General features: G+C 47.4%; 1 protein-coding gene across 1 annotated transcript; it reads left to right on the forward strand.

Moving 5' to 3' along the window:
• Positions 1–310: 310 nt before the first annotated feature.
• Positions 311–19,111, forward strand: CENPI (centromere protein I). The gene is made up of 20 exons (XM_009907350.2): positions 311–506; positions 1,153–1,290; positions 3,214–3,332; positions 4,414–4,521; positions 6,319–6,367; positions 6,937–6,983; positions 7,790–7,879; positions 9,417–9,536; positions 9,785–9,946; positions 10,156–10,276; positions 10,456–10,547; positions 10,869–10,986; positions 11,073–11,137; positions 11,593–11,690; positions 12,372–12,507; positions 13,567–13,691; positions 15,176–15,224; positions 16,341–16,574; positions 18,211–18,252; positions 18,968–19,111. Exons 1-20 carry the CDS (start codon positions 311–313, stop codon positions 19,109–19,111), a joined length of 2,253 nt encoding a protein of 750 aa, XP_009905652.1.
• The last annotated feature ends 2,973 nt before the right edge of the window (positions 19,112–22,084 follow it).

Raw genomic sequence — 22,084 nt, forward strand, 5'->3', positions numbered from 1 at the left:
ATCTTGGTCACTGAACCAAAGTATGGACCAGAGGCCTGGGTAAGGAATTGGCTGGATGGCTGCACTCAAGAGCTGTGCTCAGCAGCTCAGTGTCCAAGTGGAAACAATGACAAATTACTCTGTAGGTTATGCAGGCTCTCTCTAAAATCTTTGCCATGAAAATACATTTTTTCTTTCCTTGCAAGGAACTGCCTCTGAGGTTCGTTATCTGTTGGAGATTGGTCTGTTTTCTTCCCTCTTTGGAATGAAGAATTGGAACCCCCATGACAGATAGGTAACATTTTCCAGCCTCAGCTGGGAGCCTGAAAAGATGCAGCAAGAACGGAGTTCTCAGACCCCAAAGCAGCCTCTGCAAGTTCGTAAGAGTCAAACTGATCTCTCTGCATGGCGAAAAGGAAGGACAACTAATGGTGAAAAAAGTGTCCAGAATCATCAGTCTCCTGATGGTCAAAAAAATGACAGTGAGCAAGGCTCCTTCGAGCAAGCTCTGAGCTACTTTAAGAAAGGTAAATAGCAGTTTTAAGGTTAGCTGCTTAGGATAGAAAAGATAAGAAGTTAAGTCTTAAAGTCTAATTTTACCTGCTGTTTTCTTTCTTTAATACCTGAGCTTTGTGATATTTCCTTGGAAGGTTTTCATAGAGTGGGTTGGGTTGGAAGGGGCCTTAAAGATTATCCAGTTCCAACTCCCTGCCATGGGCAGGGATATGTCCCACCAGCCCAGGTTGCTCAAGGCCTCATCCAACCTGGCCTGGAACACCTCCAAGGAGGGATCATCCACAGGGTCCCTGGGTAACATGTTCCAGTGTCTCCCCACCCTCAGTCTAAAGATTTTTTTTCTCATCTCTAGTCTCTCCCCTTTCCCAGCTCAAAGCCATTGCCCCACATGCTGGCACTCCAAGTCCTTGCCAGAAGTCCCTCCCCAGCTCTCTTGTAGCCCATTCAGGTACTGGGGATCTGCCCTCTCCCCTTGCTGCATCCCCCCTGGAGCCAATCTGCAGCCAGGGAGCCTCCACCACAATTCCCACTTTCTCTATCTGTTACTATGTAAAGAAACCCAACAGAAAGGAATATATAGGGGCAGTGCAGATAAGTTTAAAAGAGCTAACTTTCAGTTCAGAAGCTGTTTTTAATGCATATTTTCTTTTCCCCTAGTTCCAGACCGTGTCTCACTGAGAAAGAACACTGCTCTACAGAAGAGCTTGGCTGCTGTGGAAACCATTGCTCTGCAAAGAGGGTTACCCCCTGAAGGATTTCATGTCTTGCTAAAAGTGGCCCTCAGTGGCAAACTGGGTAAAATGCTTACACCCTGCCATTTGTGTCTTCTGTGAATGTCTCTTTCCCCTCTAATCAGACCTGCTTGAGATAAGCAGTTTATGGTGACTGTGTTGTTAGATTCTTTAGGGTAAAGTTACTTTTTCTGGCATAATTCAGTCTAATTTCTGCCTTCATCCTAAAATTAATCTCAGTTCTTGCTGGGGGGGTGGAATTAGAGCCAGAAGACTATTATGGCTTGTTACAAGTACTTGTTGAAAAGCTTATTTCCTTTGTAGCTGCAGTTCTCTGAAAGGCTTAAAACATGTCCTTAGCCACCACTGTATCTTTTCCTTCTTGTAGCAGTTTGTGGTGGCCTCTTTTCCTCCCTCAAGATCAAAACAATTGAAGAAACTGACATAGTTTTAGTAAGCTTGTATTGTTATGACTGCTTACAAATACGTCAGGGAAGATGGGGCCAGACTCGTCTCAGTGGTCCCCAGTGACAGGATAAGAGGCAGCAGGCATAAACTTGAATATAGGAAGTTCCATCGAAGCATGGGAAGTAACCTCTTTACTTTGAGGGTGGCAGAGAACTGGAGCAGGCTGCCCAGAGAGGTGGGGGAATCTCCACCTCTGAAGACTTTCAAGGCCCACCTGGTTGTGTTCCTCTGTGACCTTCCCTTCTTTAGTAAGTTCTCCCTAAGCTTTCACAGAATGTTTCTAGTGGGAAGAGACCTCAAAGATCATCCAGTCGAACCCTCTAAGCCAAGAGGAGTACACAGAATTCTTTCCCCACTGTGCAAGTAGTTTAGTGGCCTTGCTTGAAGATTGCCATCTGACCTTCAGGACAGTAACCTGCTGGTGTGTTGCTGACAGTCCTGTATGCTTTTGCTGAAGGAATTTGGTTGCTTAATATTACAAGAATTTTTTTGTTACTTTTGGTTCTCTTCCCAAGAGACCAAAGTCTGTCTCAGTAACACCACTCTATAGCCACACAATCACAGAATGGTTTGGGTTGGAAGGGAACCTCCTAAGGTCATCCAGTCCAACCCCTCTGCAGTCAGCAGTGGCATCTGAGCAGTTGCTCAGAGCCTTGTCCAGCCTGACCTTGAATAGCTCCAGGGATGAGGCCTCAGCTACCTCCCTGGGCAACCTGTTCCAGTGTTCCACCACCCTCCTGGTGCAGAACTTGTTCCTAACATCCAATCTAAATTTGCTCTCCTCTAATTTCAAACCATTGCCTCTCATCCTATCACTGCAGACCTTTGCAAACAGTCCCTTTGCAGCCTTCTTGTAGCCCCTTTCAAGTACTGGAAGGCTGCTGTTAGGTCTCCCCAGAGCCTTCTTTTCTTCAGGCTGAACAACCCCAGCTCCTTCAGCCTGTCCTGGCAGAGGTGTTCCAGCCCCTGATCGTTTTTGTGGCCTTCCCCATGGACCTGTTCCATCAGGTCCACGTCCTTCCTGTGTTGAGGGCTCCAGAGCTGGACACAGTGCAGCAGGTGAGGTCTCACCAGAGCAGAGCAAAGTGGCAGAACCACCTCTCTCCATCTGCTGGCCACACTGGTTTTGATGCAGCCTAGGCTGCCATTGTCCTTGTGGGCTGCAAGCACACCCTGTTGGCTCATGTCCAGCGTCTTATCCACCAGCCCCCTCAAGTCCTTTTCTGCAGGGCTGCTCTCAATTTCCTCATCCCCCAGGCTGGATTGTTATCTGGCATTGCCCTGGCTTAGGTGCAGGACCTCTCACATATTTTTTTTTTTCAAGCTGGAAAGAAATACTTCAGATATCTTTTTGTTGTGTGGTATAGATAAGTTCATGCTAGACTCCCGTGCAATGTTGCTTCAAGCAGTGAAGCTCTGAAAAGCCTTGTCTAGAGGGAATGTTGACTTAAACTGCAGAACCACCTCAAGGGACCTGTTACATAAGCACCATCTTATTTCTGAAGTGTTTGTTTTCCAGCTGATGCAGTGAATGCTCGTTTACTGAAGTGCCTGGTTCCAGCCTCAGTCGTGCCAGAAGGTGCTGTGGTTTCAGCTGTGTCTTTGCTCTGTGTCAGCAAATGTTCAAGCAACGTCCAGGTAACTTAATGCATGTTTACAGCAGCTGTTGCTGCTGCACAGGAATGATGAGAGGTGGTTTTCAGGAACCCAAAAAATCCTGCAGTTTTCATGCCCAAGGTTCTTAAATAAGCTGCTGCCATTGAGAAAGCTTGGCAGACCTGTTGCTGGGAAAGCAGTGGCAGCTTTGGAAGTGTGAGTGGAAGTTTGCACAGTTCCCGCTTCTCGTGTCTGAATTCCTTAGGGATGCTTTCCTCAGCAATGTGTCTGTAAATTGCTGTTCATTACCAACATCATAGAATCAACCAGGTTGGAAAAGACCTCAGAGATCATCAAGTCCAACCTGTCATGACGAGAACGGAGACAGGGACGACAGCACTCAATATGAGTGATAATAATCATCCAACTTTATTGTTCCACACTTCATTATTTATAGTCTTATCTTATACATGGTTAATTCTATTCTAATTTAACACATGCTATTGGTTTCTCTCTAAAAGGTTACATCATTGTTTTCACTACTCTGTGGAATTTCTCTACTCAGCCTAATTGCTCTTTTTCCCAGCTCTTTGCCTACTCCTTATCTTGTTTGCCTCCCTTCTCAGGGGCAGCTTGACTTCAGCATACCAAGCAATCAGAACTTTTCCACAACTCCTACTCCATTGCTATATTAATAACAGGAAATCCTTCAAGGCCTAGTTTGCACAGGTGTTCCTGGGACCCATGTCCCCTCTTGCTCAAACCAATCCCCAACATTGTCACCCAACACCTCATGACTACTGACCTGGTCAATTCTATATTCTATATTCATTTCTGTTCTCTGGACACACTGGTCTGGTCTATTCTATCACCTCAATGTCTGCCTTGTAGCAAGGGGCCCTCAGATCCTATCTGAGTGTTAGCACATGTTCAAAACTGAGCTTTTTCCATTCTGATATGGCAGCTGGTGCTCTCCACAGCTGAATTATCCCTGTAGTGTCCATCTGTACCTTTCTGGTTGTCCTTGACTGGCATGTATGATTGTCTCAGACTGGCCAGTGACTGTTCTGCCTTTCTGTTGCCCATCACTTCCTGCAATATGTCTTTTTCCCCCCCTCTGCAGCTGCTCTTCATAAGATGGCTGATCACAATGTTTGACTACATTGATTCCAAGGAGCAACTTCATGCCCTGTATGCTGTCTTCTTTCACTTACTGCAAGATGAGAAGATGGTAAGAAGAGCTGAATAAACTGAAATGTTCACTAACAATCCACAGAGACCATTTCCTGGTGGCTGGGATTGTTTGTTTCATTTTATTTTGGCATTCTAAGGTGGCTGGATCACTTAGCTTAAGAATCAAGGGGGTACTGTTTGATGATCCTAGTTTCAGTGCTGTGGCCTAGATGTTTAAAGATGTTTCCAAGAATTGTTATTCTGCATCCCCCAGAGTGGCAGTGTCTGCTGTCTGAATTCCAAATGCTGCTGCTGCTGCAATCTCTGGGATTGCCTTTGATGTCAGGCATTAGCAGGTGAAGTCTCCCCTCCTGGGGAGAAACTGGCTTGTATACCTTGGGCAAACCCAAAAAAAAAAGCCTTTTAGAGCATTACTTATTTAAAGGTGAGGAATTCCAAATGCTGTTCTACTTAATTGTCTTGAAATGCAGCTTAAATTGAGAACAAGCAACCAGGAGATTCTTGGCTAGGTGGCAACTGTGAAATCCAAGTGGTGGCATATTGAAGTGTTTGGATTCAGTTAGTATTAAGATGAGCTTGACAATAATGTTAGATGGGAAACTGTGATTATTCTTTCAGCTCATAATGTTTTGTAGCTAAGACTTTTTAGAGTTCCAGAAGCTTAGAGTTACATTTCTTGCAAAGTTTTAAAGGGGTTACAGAATCCCAGAATGTTAGGGGTTGGAAGGCACCTCCAAAGATCATCCAGTCCAACCCCCCTGCCAGAACAGGATCACCTGGAGTAGGTCACACAGGTAGGGTTTGAATGCCTCCAGAGAAGGAGCCTCCACAACCTTTCTGGGCAGCCTGTTCCAGGGCTCTGTCACCCTCACATGGAGAAAGCTTTCCCTTATGTTGACATGGAACCTCCTCTGCTCCAGCTTGCACCCACTGCCCCTTGTCCTGTCCTTGCACATCCCTGAGCAGAGCCTGGCTCCATCCTCCCAACACTGCCCTTCATGTCTTAATAAACATGAAAGAGGTCACCCCTCAGGCTCCTCTGCTCCAAGCTGAAGAGCCCCAGCTCCCTCAGCTTTTCCTCATAATGGACATGTAATCTTTTCATAAAACTGAATTTCTCGGTGTTTAGAAGAGCATTTGCAGGCATGATGGGCCAGTTGGGAAGTGCACCTGAGTCAGTGTGAAGCTAAGACCCTTACCACCTCAGCTGTAGTTAGAAGCTCAAATAAATTATTGCCTTTTGAAACTGTAGTTTCAATTTCACTGTTGACTCCTGAAGTATGTAGACTATGTCCCAGGATCCAAGCTCATAGAAGAGGGGTTGCTATAAGACTGCTCATAGTGCAGATAATCACAGAAAGCCAGGTTGGAAGGGGCTTCAGGGATCACCTGGTCCAACCTTTCTAGGTAATGGTATAGTTTAAATGAGATGGCCAAGCAGCCTTCAGCCCTGCCTGAAGCAGGGGTGGAAAAAAGCTGCCTTGCTAGGAGAAAATAGTTCAAGTAAGGGGGAAAAAAGGCCACTGATTGTTTGTTTTCTTGTAACTATATTTGCATAAGCAGAAAAACTCCCAGTTCCTCTAGCAATATTCTAATGAAAGTTTACAGTATTAGCCAGGTCAATAACACTTCTCACTGTGACAGTGACATGTCTCTTGTGTAAAGCATGCTGCTTCCTAAGGGCAGGAAGGCTTCCTCTGCCCCACTGGGCATACAGTGATGACTTGAGACAGCAGAAGAAACTATTAGCTTGTGAAGCCTCTTTGTTGCTTTAGTGCACCCTGGTTAGCAGCCTGCACTGGCAGGGTACTTCATTGCTGCCTTTTCTTTGCAGTGCCCTTATGTCTGCCACCTGCTCTATCTGCTGACCAGGAAAGAAAATGGTGAGTCCAATTGTATTCCATTCAGACCATTTTGTTTCTTCTTCTGTTTGCTGGCATTGCCTTTTCTACTAGTGGAGCTAATGCACTGGCTAGGTAATATACAGATACAGAGTTAACCAGGTTGGAAAAGACCTTTGGGATCTTCAGGTCCAACCTATCACCCAACACCATCTAATCAATTAAACCATGGCACTAAGTGTCTCATCCAGTCTCCTCTTAAACACCTCCAGTGATGGTGACTCCTCCACCTTCCTGGGCCCATCTCTCTTGCTGGGAAGAATTTCTTCCTAACATCCAGGCTAAACCTCCCCTGGCACAGCTTGAAACTGTGTCCTCATGTTCTGTCACAGGTTGCCTGGGAGTAGAACATACTGCTTTCAAGGCAAGGAAACATGAGTGATAGTTTAGCTTGAGCTGTGGGACTTGGTGAATTAGAAACTGATCCACAAGCAAGAGTGGCTCTGCTTGCTTTGCCATGGCTGTCTGTCATGAAAGTGCTCTTGCCTTTCTGCTCAGATGTCTGAGAGTGGGGTTTTTTAAACACATTGTGCTCTTAATTGTGTTTCCAGTCAAGCCTTTTCGGGTCAGGAGACTGCTTGAACTCCAAGCAAAAATGGTGAGTCGATTTCAGACCTTGGAGGGTTTGAATGGTGGTTATGAATGCAGCTGGTGAGACTGGGACCTGTGCAGGGTGGGGAAGAGTGGCTAGTGTTCCAGGACAGGATTAGGCTTGGAATTGCAGACTGTAGTTTTGCCTTGTCTGTCTTGAATGTGTATTCCCTGCATTTAATCAGTGCTTTGTGACCCCGTGCTATGTTTTGTGGCAAGGTGTGGTTAAAAACTCTGAACCAAAAGCTGCTTCTTTCTCTGTTCCTATTGCCATTTTGAATGCTGTATTAATCTTTTTCCAGTGGACTCAAAAGTGAATAGAAGAATAGAATAGAATTAACCAGGTTGGAAAAGACGTTTGAGATCATCAAGTCCAACCTATCACCCAGCACCATCTGATCAACTAAACCATGGCACCAAGTGCCTCATCCAGGCTCTTCTGAGAAACATACAATTGCAGAAGATCTTTTGGGTGTTTTGTGTCAGGAAAAACTGGTAGCTTTCATGTTTTTGGAGCATTTAGAGAGCAGAAGATTTTGGTTTTCATAGCTTAAACTGTTACTTTACTTTTTGTTACAGTTATGAGTACAGAAAGTTCCTTCTTCAATCCCCTTCCTATGGTATTTCATTGACACATTTTCTGGTTTGGTTTTTTTTTCCCCAGTTGTTATTCTAAAGTTATTTACTGATAGGTAACTTGAGAAGGCTTTTAGTAATCACTGGCTGGGTTTTAGCTTCTGGAAAACCTGAATCAGCTTCTAATCTGAAAGCATACCCCCACCTATTTGTTCTTCTGCTGCTGCTATTTGACAGGGAATGCAGTGTCATCTACAGGCTCTACTATCCCTTTACAAACTCTTCTGTCCTGAGCTGGTGACCATAACCCTTCCTGGGAAGACGAAGGTAAGGATTTAGACTTCATCTGTTTGAAACCAGTACTTATGAGAGTATTCACAGAATGGTTTAGGTTGGAAGGGACCTTGAGGATCATCCAGCTCCAATTTCCCCCTGCCATGGGCTGGATCACCTTCTGCTAGCCCAGGTTGCTCAAGGCCTCATCCAGCCTGGCCTTGAACACCTCCAGGGAGGGGGCATCCACAACCTCCCTGGGCAACCTGTTCCAGTGTCTCACCACCCTCACTGGCAAGAATTTCTTCCTAATCTCCAGTCTCAGTCTGCCCTCCTTGAGCTTAAAGACATTAACCCTCACCCTATCACTGTTAACCCTTGTAAAAAGTCCCTCCCTAGTTTTCTTGTAGCATCTTCAGGTACTGGAAGTCTCCCCAGAGCCTTTTTGTCTCCAGACTGAACAGCCTCAACTTTCTCAGCCTCTCCCCATAGGGGAGGTGCTCCAGACCTCTGATAATCTTTGTGCCTGCCACTGGACCCATTCTAGCAGCTTGTACCAGACTTTCCAGTTAAGCTATAGCAGAATTTAGCAGTGAAGAATTCTATTTCTTGTTTGCAGTGAATTAAAATGAGGCTTAGATGAGGATTCTTTGCCTTGAGTTCTGTTCTCTCTTCAGCATAATGTGATGATTTGGAATGGAATGACCTCTGCCTTTGTCCTTATGTGGATTACTTTAGTCCTCCTCTGTGGATTCTTGCTGTTGAGGTGGGGTTGTTCAGACTGGAGGAGGCCCTGGGGAGACCTAACAGCAGCCTTCCAGTACCTGAAGGGGGCTACGAGAAGGCTGCAGAGGGACTGTTGGCAAAGGCCTGCAGTGATAGGATGAGAGGCAATGGTTTGAAATTAGAGGAGAGCAGATTTAGATTGGATGTTAGCAACAAGTTCTGCACCATGAGGGTGGCGGAACACTGGAACAGGTTGCCCAGGGAGGTAGCTGAGGCCTCATCCCTGGAGCTATTCAAGGTCAGGCTGGACAAGGCTCCGAGCAACCTGCTCTAGTGGAGGATGTCCCTGCTGACTGCAGGGGGGCTGGACTTAGATGAGCTTTGGAGGTCCATTTCAACCCAAACCATTCCATGATTCTACAGATCTTGAACTCTAGTTGAAAGGTGAAGAATCTGCTGAGTGGTGAGAGTTCTGTGCTGTGACAGGGGGGACTAGGGGGAATGGAATGAAGCTGGAGGTGGGGAGAAAGTTCTTCACCATGAGAGTGGTGAAGCCCTGGAATGGGTTGTCCAGGGAGGTGGTTGGGGCCCTGTCCCTGGAGGTGTTTAAGCCCAGGCTGGATGAGGCTCTGGCCAGCCTGATCTAGTGTGGGGTGTCCCTGCCCATGGCAGGGGGGGTTGGAACTGGATGATCCTTGTGGTCCCTTCCAACCCTGACTGATTCTATGATGACAATCTAGCCTCGTGCTCTGCCAAGCACAGAGCGCTGCCCGAACATCCCCGTGGTGACATCAGAATGAACCTATCTCAATGTCCATTGCTCTGAGTTTGGCCTCTTGCACTGATGTCTGATTTATGTTTTCAGAATTTCTTCAAGAATTCAGAGGGCCCTTGGAAAGCAGCAATGAACACTGTAAGGCAAAGAAACTTTCCAGTCCACCAACCACTGCTTTTAGGCACAGCGCAGCCTCAGTCACGAAAGAGGGTAAGTTGCAGGCCCCAGACAGTGCCAAGCAGCTGTTTGTAGGATGAATATTGACAAACCATGGGAGTCAGGCTTTATTTCAGCCCTGGGAAGGGTGGAGTAGCTGTGTAGAAACGTAGCATTCCCATTGTATTGAAAGCTTGGAGACCTTTTTTGGCAAACAAGGCCTTTATGGGAGCACTGGTAACAAGTGCACTTGATTGCATTGGAAACAAGAGTCATTGCTCTTCATTTATGGCTTTCTACAGAAGTGGAATGCTCAGCTGATTGTACCTGCAAGCTCTACAAGCAGAAACAATTTAGAAGAGAACAGGGGGAGCCATGTTGATTTGTACAGTACAAGTCAGTCTTTTCCAGTGGAGCAGCTGCAGACTTTTCCCCAGCTTCTACATAATATCCACCGTCTAGAGGTGAGTTTCTGTTCACTGCCTGTTTTGAGAGACCAAAGGGTGTTTCTGTGAATAGTGTGTGGGCTACCTAGTTCTGATAGAGCATCTAGCCCTATCTGAGGATGATGGATGAGTCTTGGAGATGGTAAAAGGATTGGGCAACTCATGCAATGAGGTTATCTGGCAATTTGCTGATGTAAATACTTAACTCTTTCTCATTTCTCTTGCAGTTCCCTTCCCAGATGGCTTCAGTGCTAACAAACCCTTTATTGCTTCACTACATGAATTGTGTCAAAGATGAATCTGTTTACCTGAGGCTTCACTTTTGGATGAGCCAGGCTCTTCAGGAAGGTAGGTATCTAGGATTTGCATGTTAGGGAAGTAAAGGATGCCTGAGGCTTTCCACTTTTCAGGAGTGGCACTTTGCTCTTCAGATTTGTAGTGACAGTCACACAGTGTTAAAACAACTGCTGGAAGAGAACTTGTTCTTGCTGGGCCCATCTTCAGACACAGTGTTCTGTCCTGTTTAGAATGCACCTGGTGTGTGGCTGATAATCACCAAAATGAAGAGGAGTTCAAGATCTTCCTGGAAACTATCTACAAGACAGAGTGTTTCTTGCAGGTAAGTGCCTGCTTTGTGGAAGCACACAAGGGTTTCATAAAGCCTTCCCTTAAAGCACTTCTGGGGCTTGCCTGTTTCCAGTAGTGTCTCTGAGCAGTGCCAGTGTCTGGAGGGAGAAAAATCCATACTCTTACAGCCAGTCAGTATTCTGGAGATGGCCTTGTCCTCTGCAGAAAAGAGAACCTGAGAATGATGATTTAAATACCCTGGTGACATGTATGGCAGGCAGAAGGTCCAAGCCTCTTTCTTTCTCCAGGGTGAAGTGAGAATGAAAAGCTGCAGGCATAGGAGTTTTTGAATGTTCATTTTCTGCTTTGTTAGGAGGGTTTCAGTTCCTGTGAAGAGTTCCTGTATAAGAGCCTTCCTCTCTGGGATGGTGTCTGCTGCCAATCACAAGTCCTCAAACTTGTGAGTTGGATCCCCCTGAGAAGCTTCTCTGGTATGTGCTGCAGATCCTTTGGGTGGGGCTGGATAGGCATGGAGTTTGTGCACAGGTATCACAATGCTGCTTTTCACTTGTTTCAGGAATGAAGTCACAGCTCTATGATCCCCTGGCACAGCTCTTTTTCACATCATCACTCTATTTTAAGGTAATTTGGGTACAGTGGCAGATTTGCTTCTGGTTGATGTTGCTGTCTGCACTTCGGTCAGGTCTAACAGCTGAGGGATTTCTGTAGGGAGCTTCTCTTGGGGGAAGGGTCAAACACCTGCTTGTGAAACTTGGGCAGTTTGAGTGCCTTAAAGGAGATTTTCTTTTTAGACTGGGATTAAACTGGAGCAGTGGGATTAAAAAGAGCTGATGGTACACCAGACCCCAGCTGGTTGGTTGTACTGCCATTTCAACTCAGTGTTTGAAACTCGCCTTCTCCAGGACAAACTATTGCACACCTGCCTTCAGTTCAATTGAACAGGCACTCTGTCATCTGGAGAAACTCTTGATATCTTCTGTGTGTATCAATTCTCATGGCTCTTTCTTTTTGTTCTTGCTTAGTATTATTCACTTCTGTAAATTGCCACCACCCTGTGCTCTTGTTGCCCCTTGCAGTGCGGTGTTCTTGAGAGCCTGACAGAGCTGCTGCAGAACTGGTTAAATTGCCACATGTTTTGTCCAGATTCAGAGTCTGAATCTCAAGTCCATTCTTTGTAAGTGTCTGAAAGAAATGCAATGCAGTCTTCATGAGGGGATTTAAATGTCTGTTCCAGCCCTGTTACCCAGCATAAAGACTGAATGGAAAGTTAACAGTGCTGTTACGTGTCTGCCTGCGTTGTAAGCTACTTCATCAATCCTGTTCTTTCTCTTGCCTTTAAAGTGTTTCTATTGACACTGAAAATAGCAATGTCCAGAAGTCAAAATTCTTGTAACAGTGACAGCTGCCTCAGCATAGAATCATGGAATGGTTTGGGTTGGAAAGGACTTCCATCTAGTCCAATCCCCCTGCAGTCAGCAGGGACATCCTCCCCTGGAGCACGTTGCCCAAAGCCCTGTTGAGCCTCACCTTGAATATCTCTGGGGATGGGGGCCTCAACTACCTCCCTGGGCAACCTGCTGCAGTGTTCCACCACCCTCATGGTAAAGAAATAGAATCATAGAACCAATGAGGTTGGAAAAGACCTCAAAGATCAAGTCCAACCTGAGATGTTTGTAATGATGTTGGTAACCATATTTTACTGGCTCTGTGGACGAGGAAATAAATGTCACTGAATGCTCAATGGGGCAGATGGGTAAACATCAGGTTTTTCTTAATCACTTCATTTCATCACTTCTCCTTTTTACTGTTTGCAAAGAGCTGTCTCAGCTAACTCTGCACCCTGACATTCCTGCAGGGATACCACCCTGTCTGGGCTGCTGAACGCGTTGGCTGAGCTGATCAACTTTGTTGGGCGGATATCTACAGCCGCTTTACGCTTGGAAAGGAAATCCTCCTTCCTGCTGCACTTCATCCTCAGCTTCTATGAGACTGTAGGTATCCCCTTCACTTTGTCTTTCAAAAATCCCACCACTCTCAGGCTCTTTGCATGATTGTTTTCTGTGCATTTTGAAGCTGGAGCACGCAACTGCCTTTCTCTTTGTATTTTGCAGAACTCTGGGGTTAAAGGATGTTCCAAACTGTTGCTCCACCCACAGGTGGCAGCTGTTGCATCCACAGGCAGAATTAAACACACTGCTTGAGAGCAGATGCTCTTAAGTCCTAGAATCATAGAAGGGTTGGGGTAGGAAGGGACCTGCAAAGGTCTAGTCCAACCCCCCTGCAGTCAGCAGGGACATGTGGTATATAGAATAGAATAATCCAGGTTGGAAGAGACCTTCAAGATCATCACGTCCAACCTATCAACCAATCCAAACCACCTAATCAATTAAACCATGGCACCAAGCACCCCATCAAGTCTCCTCCTGAACACCTCCAATGATGGTGACTCAGCCACCATAGAATTGTTAGGGTTGGAAGGGACCTCAAGGATCAGCCAGTTCCAACCCCCCTGCCATGGGCAGGGACACCTCACACCACAGCAGGTTGCTCACAGCCACATCCAGCCTGGCTGCAAAAACTTCCAGGGGTGAGGCTGCCACCACCTCCCTGGGCAACCTGTGCCAGTCTCTCACCACCCTCCTGGGGAAGAACTTCCTAACATCCAATCTGAATCTACTCACTTCTAGTTTTGTTCCATTCCCCCCAGTCCTATCACTCCCTGAAACCCTCAAAAGTCCCTCCCCAGCTTTCTTGTAGCTCCCTTCAGATACTGGAAGGCCACAATTAGGTCTCTTGGAGCCTTCTCTTCTCTGGACTGAAGAGCCCCAACTCCCTCAGTCTGTCCTCATAGGCAGACACTGAGATATGAACTGCCGAATGTGCCTCATACTGCAAAGGAAACAAATGGAATTGCTTCACCCCAGTCTTCCCTCCTAGGTGAAGTTGATAGAGCTGACTGAAATGCAGTATCATGCTTTGTTTTGCTCTTGGGTGCTTCAGGGTTTGCTAATAGCAGTAATAATCCACCAGGATTTGCTTCATTCCTGCAGGTGTGTGACATATACCTGAGGTACAATCTGCCTTTGTTGATATTGCCTCCTGCTGGAATTTTCTACCCAGCACTTCTCAGCATGAGTCCTGTCATCCTGAATCAGCTCTGCTACCTGATGTACAGGTACTACAAACCCTGTGGGCTGCAGGGACTCCTTGTCTTCTCTTTCAGCCTTCTGGAAATGACTTTGTAAAACCTGAAGTCTGCTTCCTCTTCCCATGCAGAGCAGGAGTGAACATTCCAGCTGTGTCCATTCCTCACGGTGCAGGATTCTGTAGCTGTAGCTCATACTCTGTTTTCAGTCTCTCACCCAAAATAGCAGGATGCTGCCCTCTGTCCTGTGTTATTTTACATACCTTTGATATGTGAAGGAAGGAGTTCCCATATTGTTTTGAGAGAACTCAAGTCAGCCAGCTGGAATGAATGGTAGTTATCTATCCAGCTTAGAGATGCATAAAATGGTTTGGCTTGGAAGGGACTTCCAAAGCTTATCTAGTCCAACTCCCCTGCAGTCACCAAGGATATCCTGCACTAGGTCAGGTTGCCCAGAGCCCTGCCAAGCCTGACCTTGAATATTTTCAAGGATGGGACCTCAGCTGCCTCCCTGGACAGCCTGTTCCACTGTTCTACCACCTTCATGTTAAAGAACTCATTCCTGATATCCAGCTTGCATCTCCTCTTCTCTCATTTCAAACCATTACCCCTCGTCCTATCACTGCAGGCCTTTGGAAACAGTCCCTCTGCAGCCTTCTTGTAGCCTCCTTCAGCTACTGGAAGACTGCTATTAGGTCTGCCTGGAGCCTTCTCTTCTCCAGGCTGAACACCCCCAGCTCCCTCAGCCTGTCCTCACAGCAGAGGTTCTCCTTTATATGCTCTGACCACAAGACTTTTCCTTGCTGAGTCCTGGGTAGGAAGCACTTCTGCCACCTCCAGACTCTGTGGGAGGAGGGAATTTTGTGGTGCCTGCAGGTCAAAAGACAGCAGCGTTCAGCTCTCTGCAGGATCCCCCATCATGGCTGCTGTTCTTGGCCTTGTTAGTTCCAGTGGTTGCATTTGAGGGGAAGAGTAGCCAACTGCTGACAGCTGGCACAGGGCTCTCCATGTGGCTTTCTGTCTAAGGAGTCTGCAGGGTAATTAATGTGACAGGATGGTCTCTGGGAAATAAGAGGAGCTAATGCTTACTATGTAGAACAACTGTCAAGTTGCATTACTTCCAGTGGCTTCTGTTTCTCTGCTTAGTGAATGAAAGCCTCCCTCAAAAATGCCCTGCATGTTTTGCTGAGATTTTTAAGGCTGCCTGTCCATGCTTCCTTCATGAAGGTGACTGTGCCTGGCAAATCAGTTGTCACAAACATTCAAGGGGTTAATGTTGAGTCCCCTCCTCCTTTTCCTGGAAAGGAGGATGTGTCTATGCCAACTAACAAAGTCCCTTGGAATTCTTTTCCATCCTGTTTTTCACTGATGCATTTTCATCTCTCTCATGGAGGAAGCTAATCTTTCTTAATGAATTCCTCCAGCTGTTTTTTTGTTTCAGCTCTGGTAGGTAGGGGGGAAAAAAAAATGATTGCAGCCCCCTTAACTTTCTCTCTTGTTGGGTTTACTTTCAGATACCGAACCAACTTGGTGGCTGCAAAGAAAAATGAGCTGAGTAAAAAGGTACTGGGGAGGGCAAGTCTGAGAGAATAGAATTAACCAGGTTGGAAAAGACCTTTGGGATCATCAAGTCCAACCTATCACCCAACACCATCTAATCAACTAAACCATGGCACCAAGCACCCCATCCAGGCTCTTCCTAAACACTTCCAGGGATGGTGACTCCTCCACCTCCCTGGGCAGCACATCCTAATGGCCAATCTCTCTTTCTGGGAAGAACTTCTTCCTAACATCCAGCCTAAACCTCCCCTGGTGCAGCTTGAGACTGTGTCCTCTTGTCCTGGTGCTGGTTGCCTGGGAGAAGAGACCAACCCCTACCTGGCTACAACCTCCCCTCAGGTAGTTGTGGAGAGCAATAAAGTCTCCATTGATCCTCCTCTTCTCCAGGCTAAGCAACCCCAGCTCCCTCAGCCTCTCCTCACAGGGCTGTGCTCCAAACCCCTCCCCAGCTTTGTTGTCCTTCTCTGGACACCTTCCAGCACCTCAACATCTTTCCTAAACTGAGGGGCCCAGAACTGGACACAGGACTCAAGGTGTGGCCTAACCAGTGCTGAGCACAGGGCACAATGACTTTCCTGCTCCTGCTGGCCACACTGTTCCTGATACAGGCCAGGATGCCATTGGCCTTCTTGGCCACCTGGGCACACTTGTGGCTCATGTTCAGCCTACTATCAACTACTATCCCCAGGTCCCTCTCTGCCTGTCTGCTCTCAGCCACTCTGAGCCCAGCCTGTAGCACTGCCTGGGGTTGTTGTGGCCAATGTGTAGAACCTGGCACTTGGATGTGTTCAATCTCATGCCCTTGGACTCTGCCCATCTGCCCAGCCTGGCAAGGTCCCTCTGCAGAGCTCTCCTACCCTCTAACAGATCAACTTCTGCCCCCAGCTTGCTGTCATCTGCAAACTTACTGCTGATGGACTCAATCCCCTCATTTAGATCATCAATAAAGACATTAAAGAGCATGGGGCCCAGCACTGATAGGTGCTGGAATAGACCTTAGTGAGGAGTTGGGTTGAAAGGAGGGAACAGGGGTTCTTGTGGCCTTCTGTGAAGGGCTGGAAGGAGCACACCCAGCTGCTTTGAGGATGGTTTTAATGATTCTGTTTTCTTGTCCCTCAGAAAAGCCTGCAGTTCAAGATCAGCAGCCAGACATACCGAGAGTACAACCAGTATGTGATAGCTATGGTAGGTTGTCTGTGGACATCCAATGTGTTCCAGAAGGATACCCATCCTCAGGGTCTTCGTATGGATGAAGAACTGCTGAAGGCAACTGCAGTGCAGGATTACAAAACCAGCTTCAACATTGTCTACCACCCAGCCATGATTGGCTATGCTGTCCAGTTCCTGCAGCAGGTAAGGGTGCAGGCCAACACTGGGGCCTTTGGCAGCACCAGATGTGTCCCTCTCAATATGTAGGCTGGCTTGTAGAGGCACCTGAGCTTTCAAAAGCTGGTATGGGATTCTCTGCTTGTGGAATAGTCTTTGTCTGCATGGTCCAAAAGCATCAATGTTCCTTTCAGGTGGGAATCTCTGCTTATGATCACTCAAATAGCTGAACAATGAAAGAAGTCACGTAGTGAAAGCTTCCCAACAGTTCCCCCTGCCCCACAAAATGTGGACTGACCTTAACATGTTAAACTCCAGAGAAACAAGCAATGAGGAGTTAAATTGTGTGCAGGTGTGCCCAGTGGACCCTGTGAGCAGAACTTTCTGGCTCTTGCAGAAGTTTTGGACAATAGTTTACCAAAGAAGTAAAAGCAGCTGCTTCAAGTGCAGCAGTGAGGTGCAGCCTTGCATGAGTTCTGCTAGGGGCTGTCTTCCCTTCTGGGTGCTCAGTGCAGCTGTGGGATAGTGGAGGGAGCAGCTTGCCTGAGTTGTTGCTGCTCTGAGGTTTGCATGCTGCTCTGAGATAGCAGCTTTTGCAGGGCAAGGGGTGCCATAAAGATGGCCCTTTTGGTGTGAGGAACACTGGCAGGCTGAAGGGATGTGCAAGTGTGGCTTCTGGAATGAAGGTTCAAGTTTCAGCCAGGAATGCTGATTAGGAGCACTTCATACATTTATGAAGCCTTCTCTTCCCCAGGCTGAATACCCCTAGCTCCCTCAGCCTGACTCTGGGTACTTTGTCTCTGAAACCCCTGTCTTGTCTTTTGCCAGAGAAGGCTGCTTTATTTTTGTTACAGAGAAACTTCTTTTCCTTGACCCTTCTCCTGGTGCAGCAGAATTAAGTTTTCATCTCTTTTTGCCTAGATCTTTTCTTCTCTGTAGCTTTTGTAAGTAAAAAAAACCAAACCCAAACACCTCCCTCCCCAACCAGTCAAACAAAACACCTGAGACAAGCCAGCACACAAAAAAAACCCCCACCCCCCCAAATTTGCTTAGCAGCTGTGATAGATGTGTCTTAAAACAGGGGAAAAAGGTCTTTGTAGCTGCAGTGCCATCTCTTCTTAAACCCTTGAGTGCTGAGCACCAGAGGGCACTGCTCTGCAGCGTGCTCAGAACACAAACAGCAAGCACAGGGTTGGAAGGGACCTCAAGGAGCATCCAGTTCCAACCCCTCCTGCCCTGTGCAGGGACACCTCACACTAGATCAGGCTGCCCAGAGCTGCATCCAGCCTGGCCTTAAAAACCTCCAGGGATGGGGTTTGCACCACAGTAATGTTAAGTGTCAGGAGGTTCTCTCCTCTTGCTCTCTTTCTCATTGTTGGAAATGACAATGTTTTGAAGGGGTAACTTTTACACTGTAGAGAGGCAATGGTTAAAGGCATCTCTGTTGCAGCATTACTGGAGAGCAACAGAGCAAGATGATTTCCACATTACCACTTGTAGACACAGTCCCCTGCTGGAAGTCCATTCTGAGGCATGATTAAAAGTTTCTTTGCACAGCTGCAGTTCCTGATTTAGAAGCAAACAGAGGCACATCAGCTCTGGACACATTTTTTTATCTGACTTGAGTCTGTTCTGTTTTTTTTTTTTCTCCCCTCTGCTTAAGGCTTTCCCAGATGAAGCCACCTTGAACTTCAGTTTAATTAAGGTAAGACTTCTTGGTTTAAGGACATCCTCCACTAGAGCAGGCTGCTCAGAGCCTTGTTGTGCCTGACCTTGAATAGCTCCAGGGATGGGGCCTCAACCACCTCCCTAGGCAATCTGTTGCAGTGTTCCACCACCCTCCTGGTGCAGAACTTGTTCCTAACATCCAACCTAAATCTTCTCTAATTACAAACCATTGCCTTCCCTCCTAGCACTGCAGGCCTTTGCCTTCAGGTACTGGCAGGCTGCTATTAGGTCTCCCTGGAGCCTTCTCCAGGCTGAACAACCCCAGCTCCCTCAGCCTGGCCTCACAGCAGAGGTGTTCTAGCCCCCTGATCATTGTTCTGGCTCTCCTCTAGACCCCCTCCATCAGGTCCATGTCCATCCTGTGTTGAGGGCTCCAAAGCTGGACTCAGCTCTCCAGGTGAGGTCTCACCAGAGCCAAGTGGCAGAATCACCTCTCCATCTGCTGTCCATCCAGCCTAGGATGCCATTGGCCTTCTGTGCTGCTTGTCATGCCCAAGTTAAGAATGTGGAACACAAGTGAAACATTTGGGAGCAGGAGGTGGCCCTGTGTGTCTGTGGGTATTTAATACCTAGGCTGCAGACTGGCAAGCTGTGCAAGGTGATATTTGAAGACCTCCTCAGACTGGCTGTAGAAAGTGACAAAGTTTGATTGGGAGAATGTCCTGCACATCTGACCCTCTCTGTTTTTATAGGGAAAGAGGTGGAACTGGTATCTGGAATTTCTTTATGCACAAGGCTTAGAGGGCCTGAAGGCCTTCATCGAGAGCAGCATCAATCGTGTGTCCCGCGCCCCCCATGGTAAAGCAGAGGACCATGAATCAGAAGACAGAGTTTAATGAACTGGGCCACATTCTTCCTTACTCAGAGGACAGAAGCAGAGCAATTAGCCTCATCTGCATTTTTGTACTGATACCTATTTTAGGGAAGTGAAGACCTGGTCTGCTCGGGCTGGCTTGGTTCACTAACACTGATCCCCCCTCTTGGCCCTGCCGAGCTTAATTAGTCTGAAGCTGCTGAGCTCACATTTTGTATCACCCACACTTTTCATCCTCACTTTTCTGTTGGAGTATCTGCTTTGAGGGGCCAAAAAGAACCACCCCAACAACAACATTTTCCTTCTCAAGGCTGCACTGGGCAGCGCTGCTTCACCTCTAAGCGGTGCTGATCCCTGACCTGCTTGCTCTTGCTCATTCCAGTGGGCAATGAGAAACAACTGAATGAGTTTTTCAGGGGAGCTGTGTACCTACTGGACTGGAGCACTGTGACTCCCCCCAAGTTCTCTTGCACTGTGTATATATTGGCTTTTAAACAGGCTGACCAAACTGACCCTCCTGAACTTCAGCTTCCTGATGGAGCTTCCAAAAGAGACTTTGTGCTGCCATTGTTTATAACTGCTCCCCTAAGGCAGCTGGGAAATTGGTGCTCAGCTGATGGGTTATTGATGCTCTGAGCACTTGGAGCCAGCAGGTCACCATTTTCTATTGCTCAGTGTAAATGGGGGTGGGGAGGGGGCTGTTCCTTTCTGTGTGTTGGAGGGGGGGGTGTGTGTTTTAGCTCTGTAAGTGTTGTATATTATCCATGCACATAGATCAATAATTCTGGAAGAAGTTTCCAACCTGCTGTTCTGAAGGAACTCTGGTTAAAAAATTTATCTTCCCCTTGTCATTTCCCTTTTAATGCTGGGTTAGAAATGGGGAGCAACAGAACTTTAGGGCTCCAGGGCTGGGGTGGACTTCATTTCACTGCTCTGAGATGAGGTTGGAACCACTCAAAAGGTGGCTCAGAGTACAATGAGTTTTGCATCATGAATCTTTACATGGATCCAGTGAAGGAATCAGTCCTGAGAGTGACTCCAAAGCCAACAAGGATAAGTTTGGTCTCTTCATCCTCTCCAAATCAGACTGCCTCTGGGTTGAGTACCATGCTGCTTGTCTCACATAGATGATCTGGTTAGTCTGTGTGTATCTATGTGTGTGTGTGCATCTTGCACTAAAGACTTTGGAAGAGAGAGGTTTGCAGAGAGACTGAAGGATTGTCCTTTCTCATCTGGCTGGGTTATTCCAGCTACTGTCAGTGCTGCTTGCTGACTTCTAGTTTGTGTGCTGTATGGAAATGCCTTTAAGAGGCTCATGGCAGAATCCTTTGGGATCCACTGGATGTTGCATGGTGGTTGGTCCCTGGGAGCAGCTTTCCCATGAGGTTGGTGTTTGGCTGAGAAAACAGAAGCATGCTGTGGCAGACTGCTGCTGCAGCATCACAGGTCTCTTCTCACCCCTTGTGTTGCAAAGGTCTTTGAGCAGATCCTGTACAGCTTTGTCATCCAAGTGCACAGGCTGGATCCTTGCAGGTGCAGCAATAAAGCAACAAGGCAGCAGATTTCCTCCAGTTTCAACTTTATTGGTCAAGATGGCTGCTTAAAACCCTCCTTACACAGCAGTGATGTTGCTTAGCGTTCCTGGGCACTTGAAATGGCTTTTAGCTTCTCTCTCTGCCTTGGGAAGTTGTCTTTCACAGCTGGATATTGTTTCTGTTTCTCCAAACACCTGCCTACACAAAGGTTCCACTGGAATAGAAGGGTGGTGAATTGCCTGTTGATGGGGTCAGCAGGAGGGACACAGGCACCAAGTTCAACAAACAAACTTCTCTTTATTTATAAAACAGCAGCAGAACAAGCCCAATAATGATACAGTCAGGATAAAACACAGCCAGGTAAGCCAGCTGTCAGCCTCCCAGGGAAAGAGCTTTTCCTTGTGCTCATGTGGAACCTCCTAGGCTCCAGCTTGCACCAGGGTCCTGGGCTGGGGCAATCCCAAGCACAAATCCAGGGTGGGTGAGGGGAGGCTTGAGAGCAGTGTCAGTTGATGGGAAAAACTCACCATGAGCTGGAAAGGGTTACCTTCTGGGCTTCAAGCAAACGTGCTGGGCTGCATCAAAAGCAGTGTGAGCAGCAGGATCAGGGAGGGGATTCTGCCCCTCTGCTTTACTCTGTTGTGCTGAGACCCCACCTGCAGCACTGCTTCCAGTTTTGGTGCCCACCCCCCCAGCATAAGAGGGACTTGGAGCTGCTGGAGCTGATCCAGAGGAGGGCACAAAGATGATCAGAGGTCTGGAGCACCTCCCCTATGAGGACAGGCTCAGAGAGCTGGGGCTTTTCAGCCTGGAGAAAAGAAGGCTCTGGGGATAGAATAGAATTAACCAGGTTGGAAGAGACCTTTGGAGATCGAGTCCAATCTATCATCCAACACCATCTAATCAACTAAACCATGGCACCAGGCACCCCATCCAGTCTCTTCCCAAACACCTCCAGTGATGGTGACTCCACCACCTCCCAGGGCAGCATATTCCAATGGCCAATCTCTCTTGCTGGGAAGAACTTCTTCCTAACATCCAGCCTCAATCTCCCCTTGCACAGCTTGAGACTGTGGATATCTTAGAGCAGCCTTCCAGTACCTGAAGGGGGCTACATGAAAGCTGGGAAGGGGCTTTCTACAAGGGCTTGTAGTGATAGGATGAGAGGGGATGGGTTGAGGAGGGGAGATTTGGACTGGAGATTAGATAGAAAGAAACTCTCCAGTGAGGGGAGCAAGATACTGGAACAGGTTGCCCAGGGATGTCATGAATGCTCCTGGTCCTGGAGGTGTTACAGACCAGTTTGAATGAGGCCTTGAGCAACCTGGGCTAGTGGGAAGTGTCCCTGCCCCTGGCAGGGTGGGTTTGGAACTAGTTAATTGAGGTCCCTTCTAACCTAAGCCATTCCATGAGTCTCCAGTTTGATGCAAGAGAGTCACTTGTCACTCGTGGCAGCTCTG

This window comes from Dryobates pubescens, chromosome 18 (genome assembly GCF_014839835.1).
Source record: "Dryobates pubescens isolate bDryPub1 chromosome 18, bDryPub1.pri, whole genome shotgun sequence".
NCBI classification, from domain to species: Eukaryota; Metazoa; Chordata; class Aves; order Piciformes; family Picidae; genus Dryobates; species Dryobates pubescens.

Bases quoted from the DNA above. Each gene is read 5' to 3' on its own strand.
- CENPI (XM_009907350.2), top strand. From the start codon at position 311: ATGCAGCAAGAACGGAGTTCTCAGACCCCAAAGCAGCCTCTGCAAGTT. The intron at 7,880-9,416 runs GTAAGGATTTAG...TTATGTTTTCAG, and splicing joins CCCTTCCTGGGAAGACGAAG to AATTTCTTCAAGAATTCAGA. The intron at 9,537-9,784 runs GTAAGTTGCAGG...GGCTTTCTACAG, and splicing joins AGCCTCAGTCACGAAAGAGG to AAGTGGAATGCTCAGCTGAT.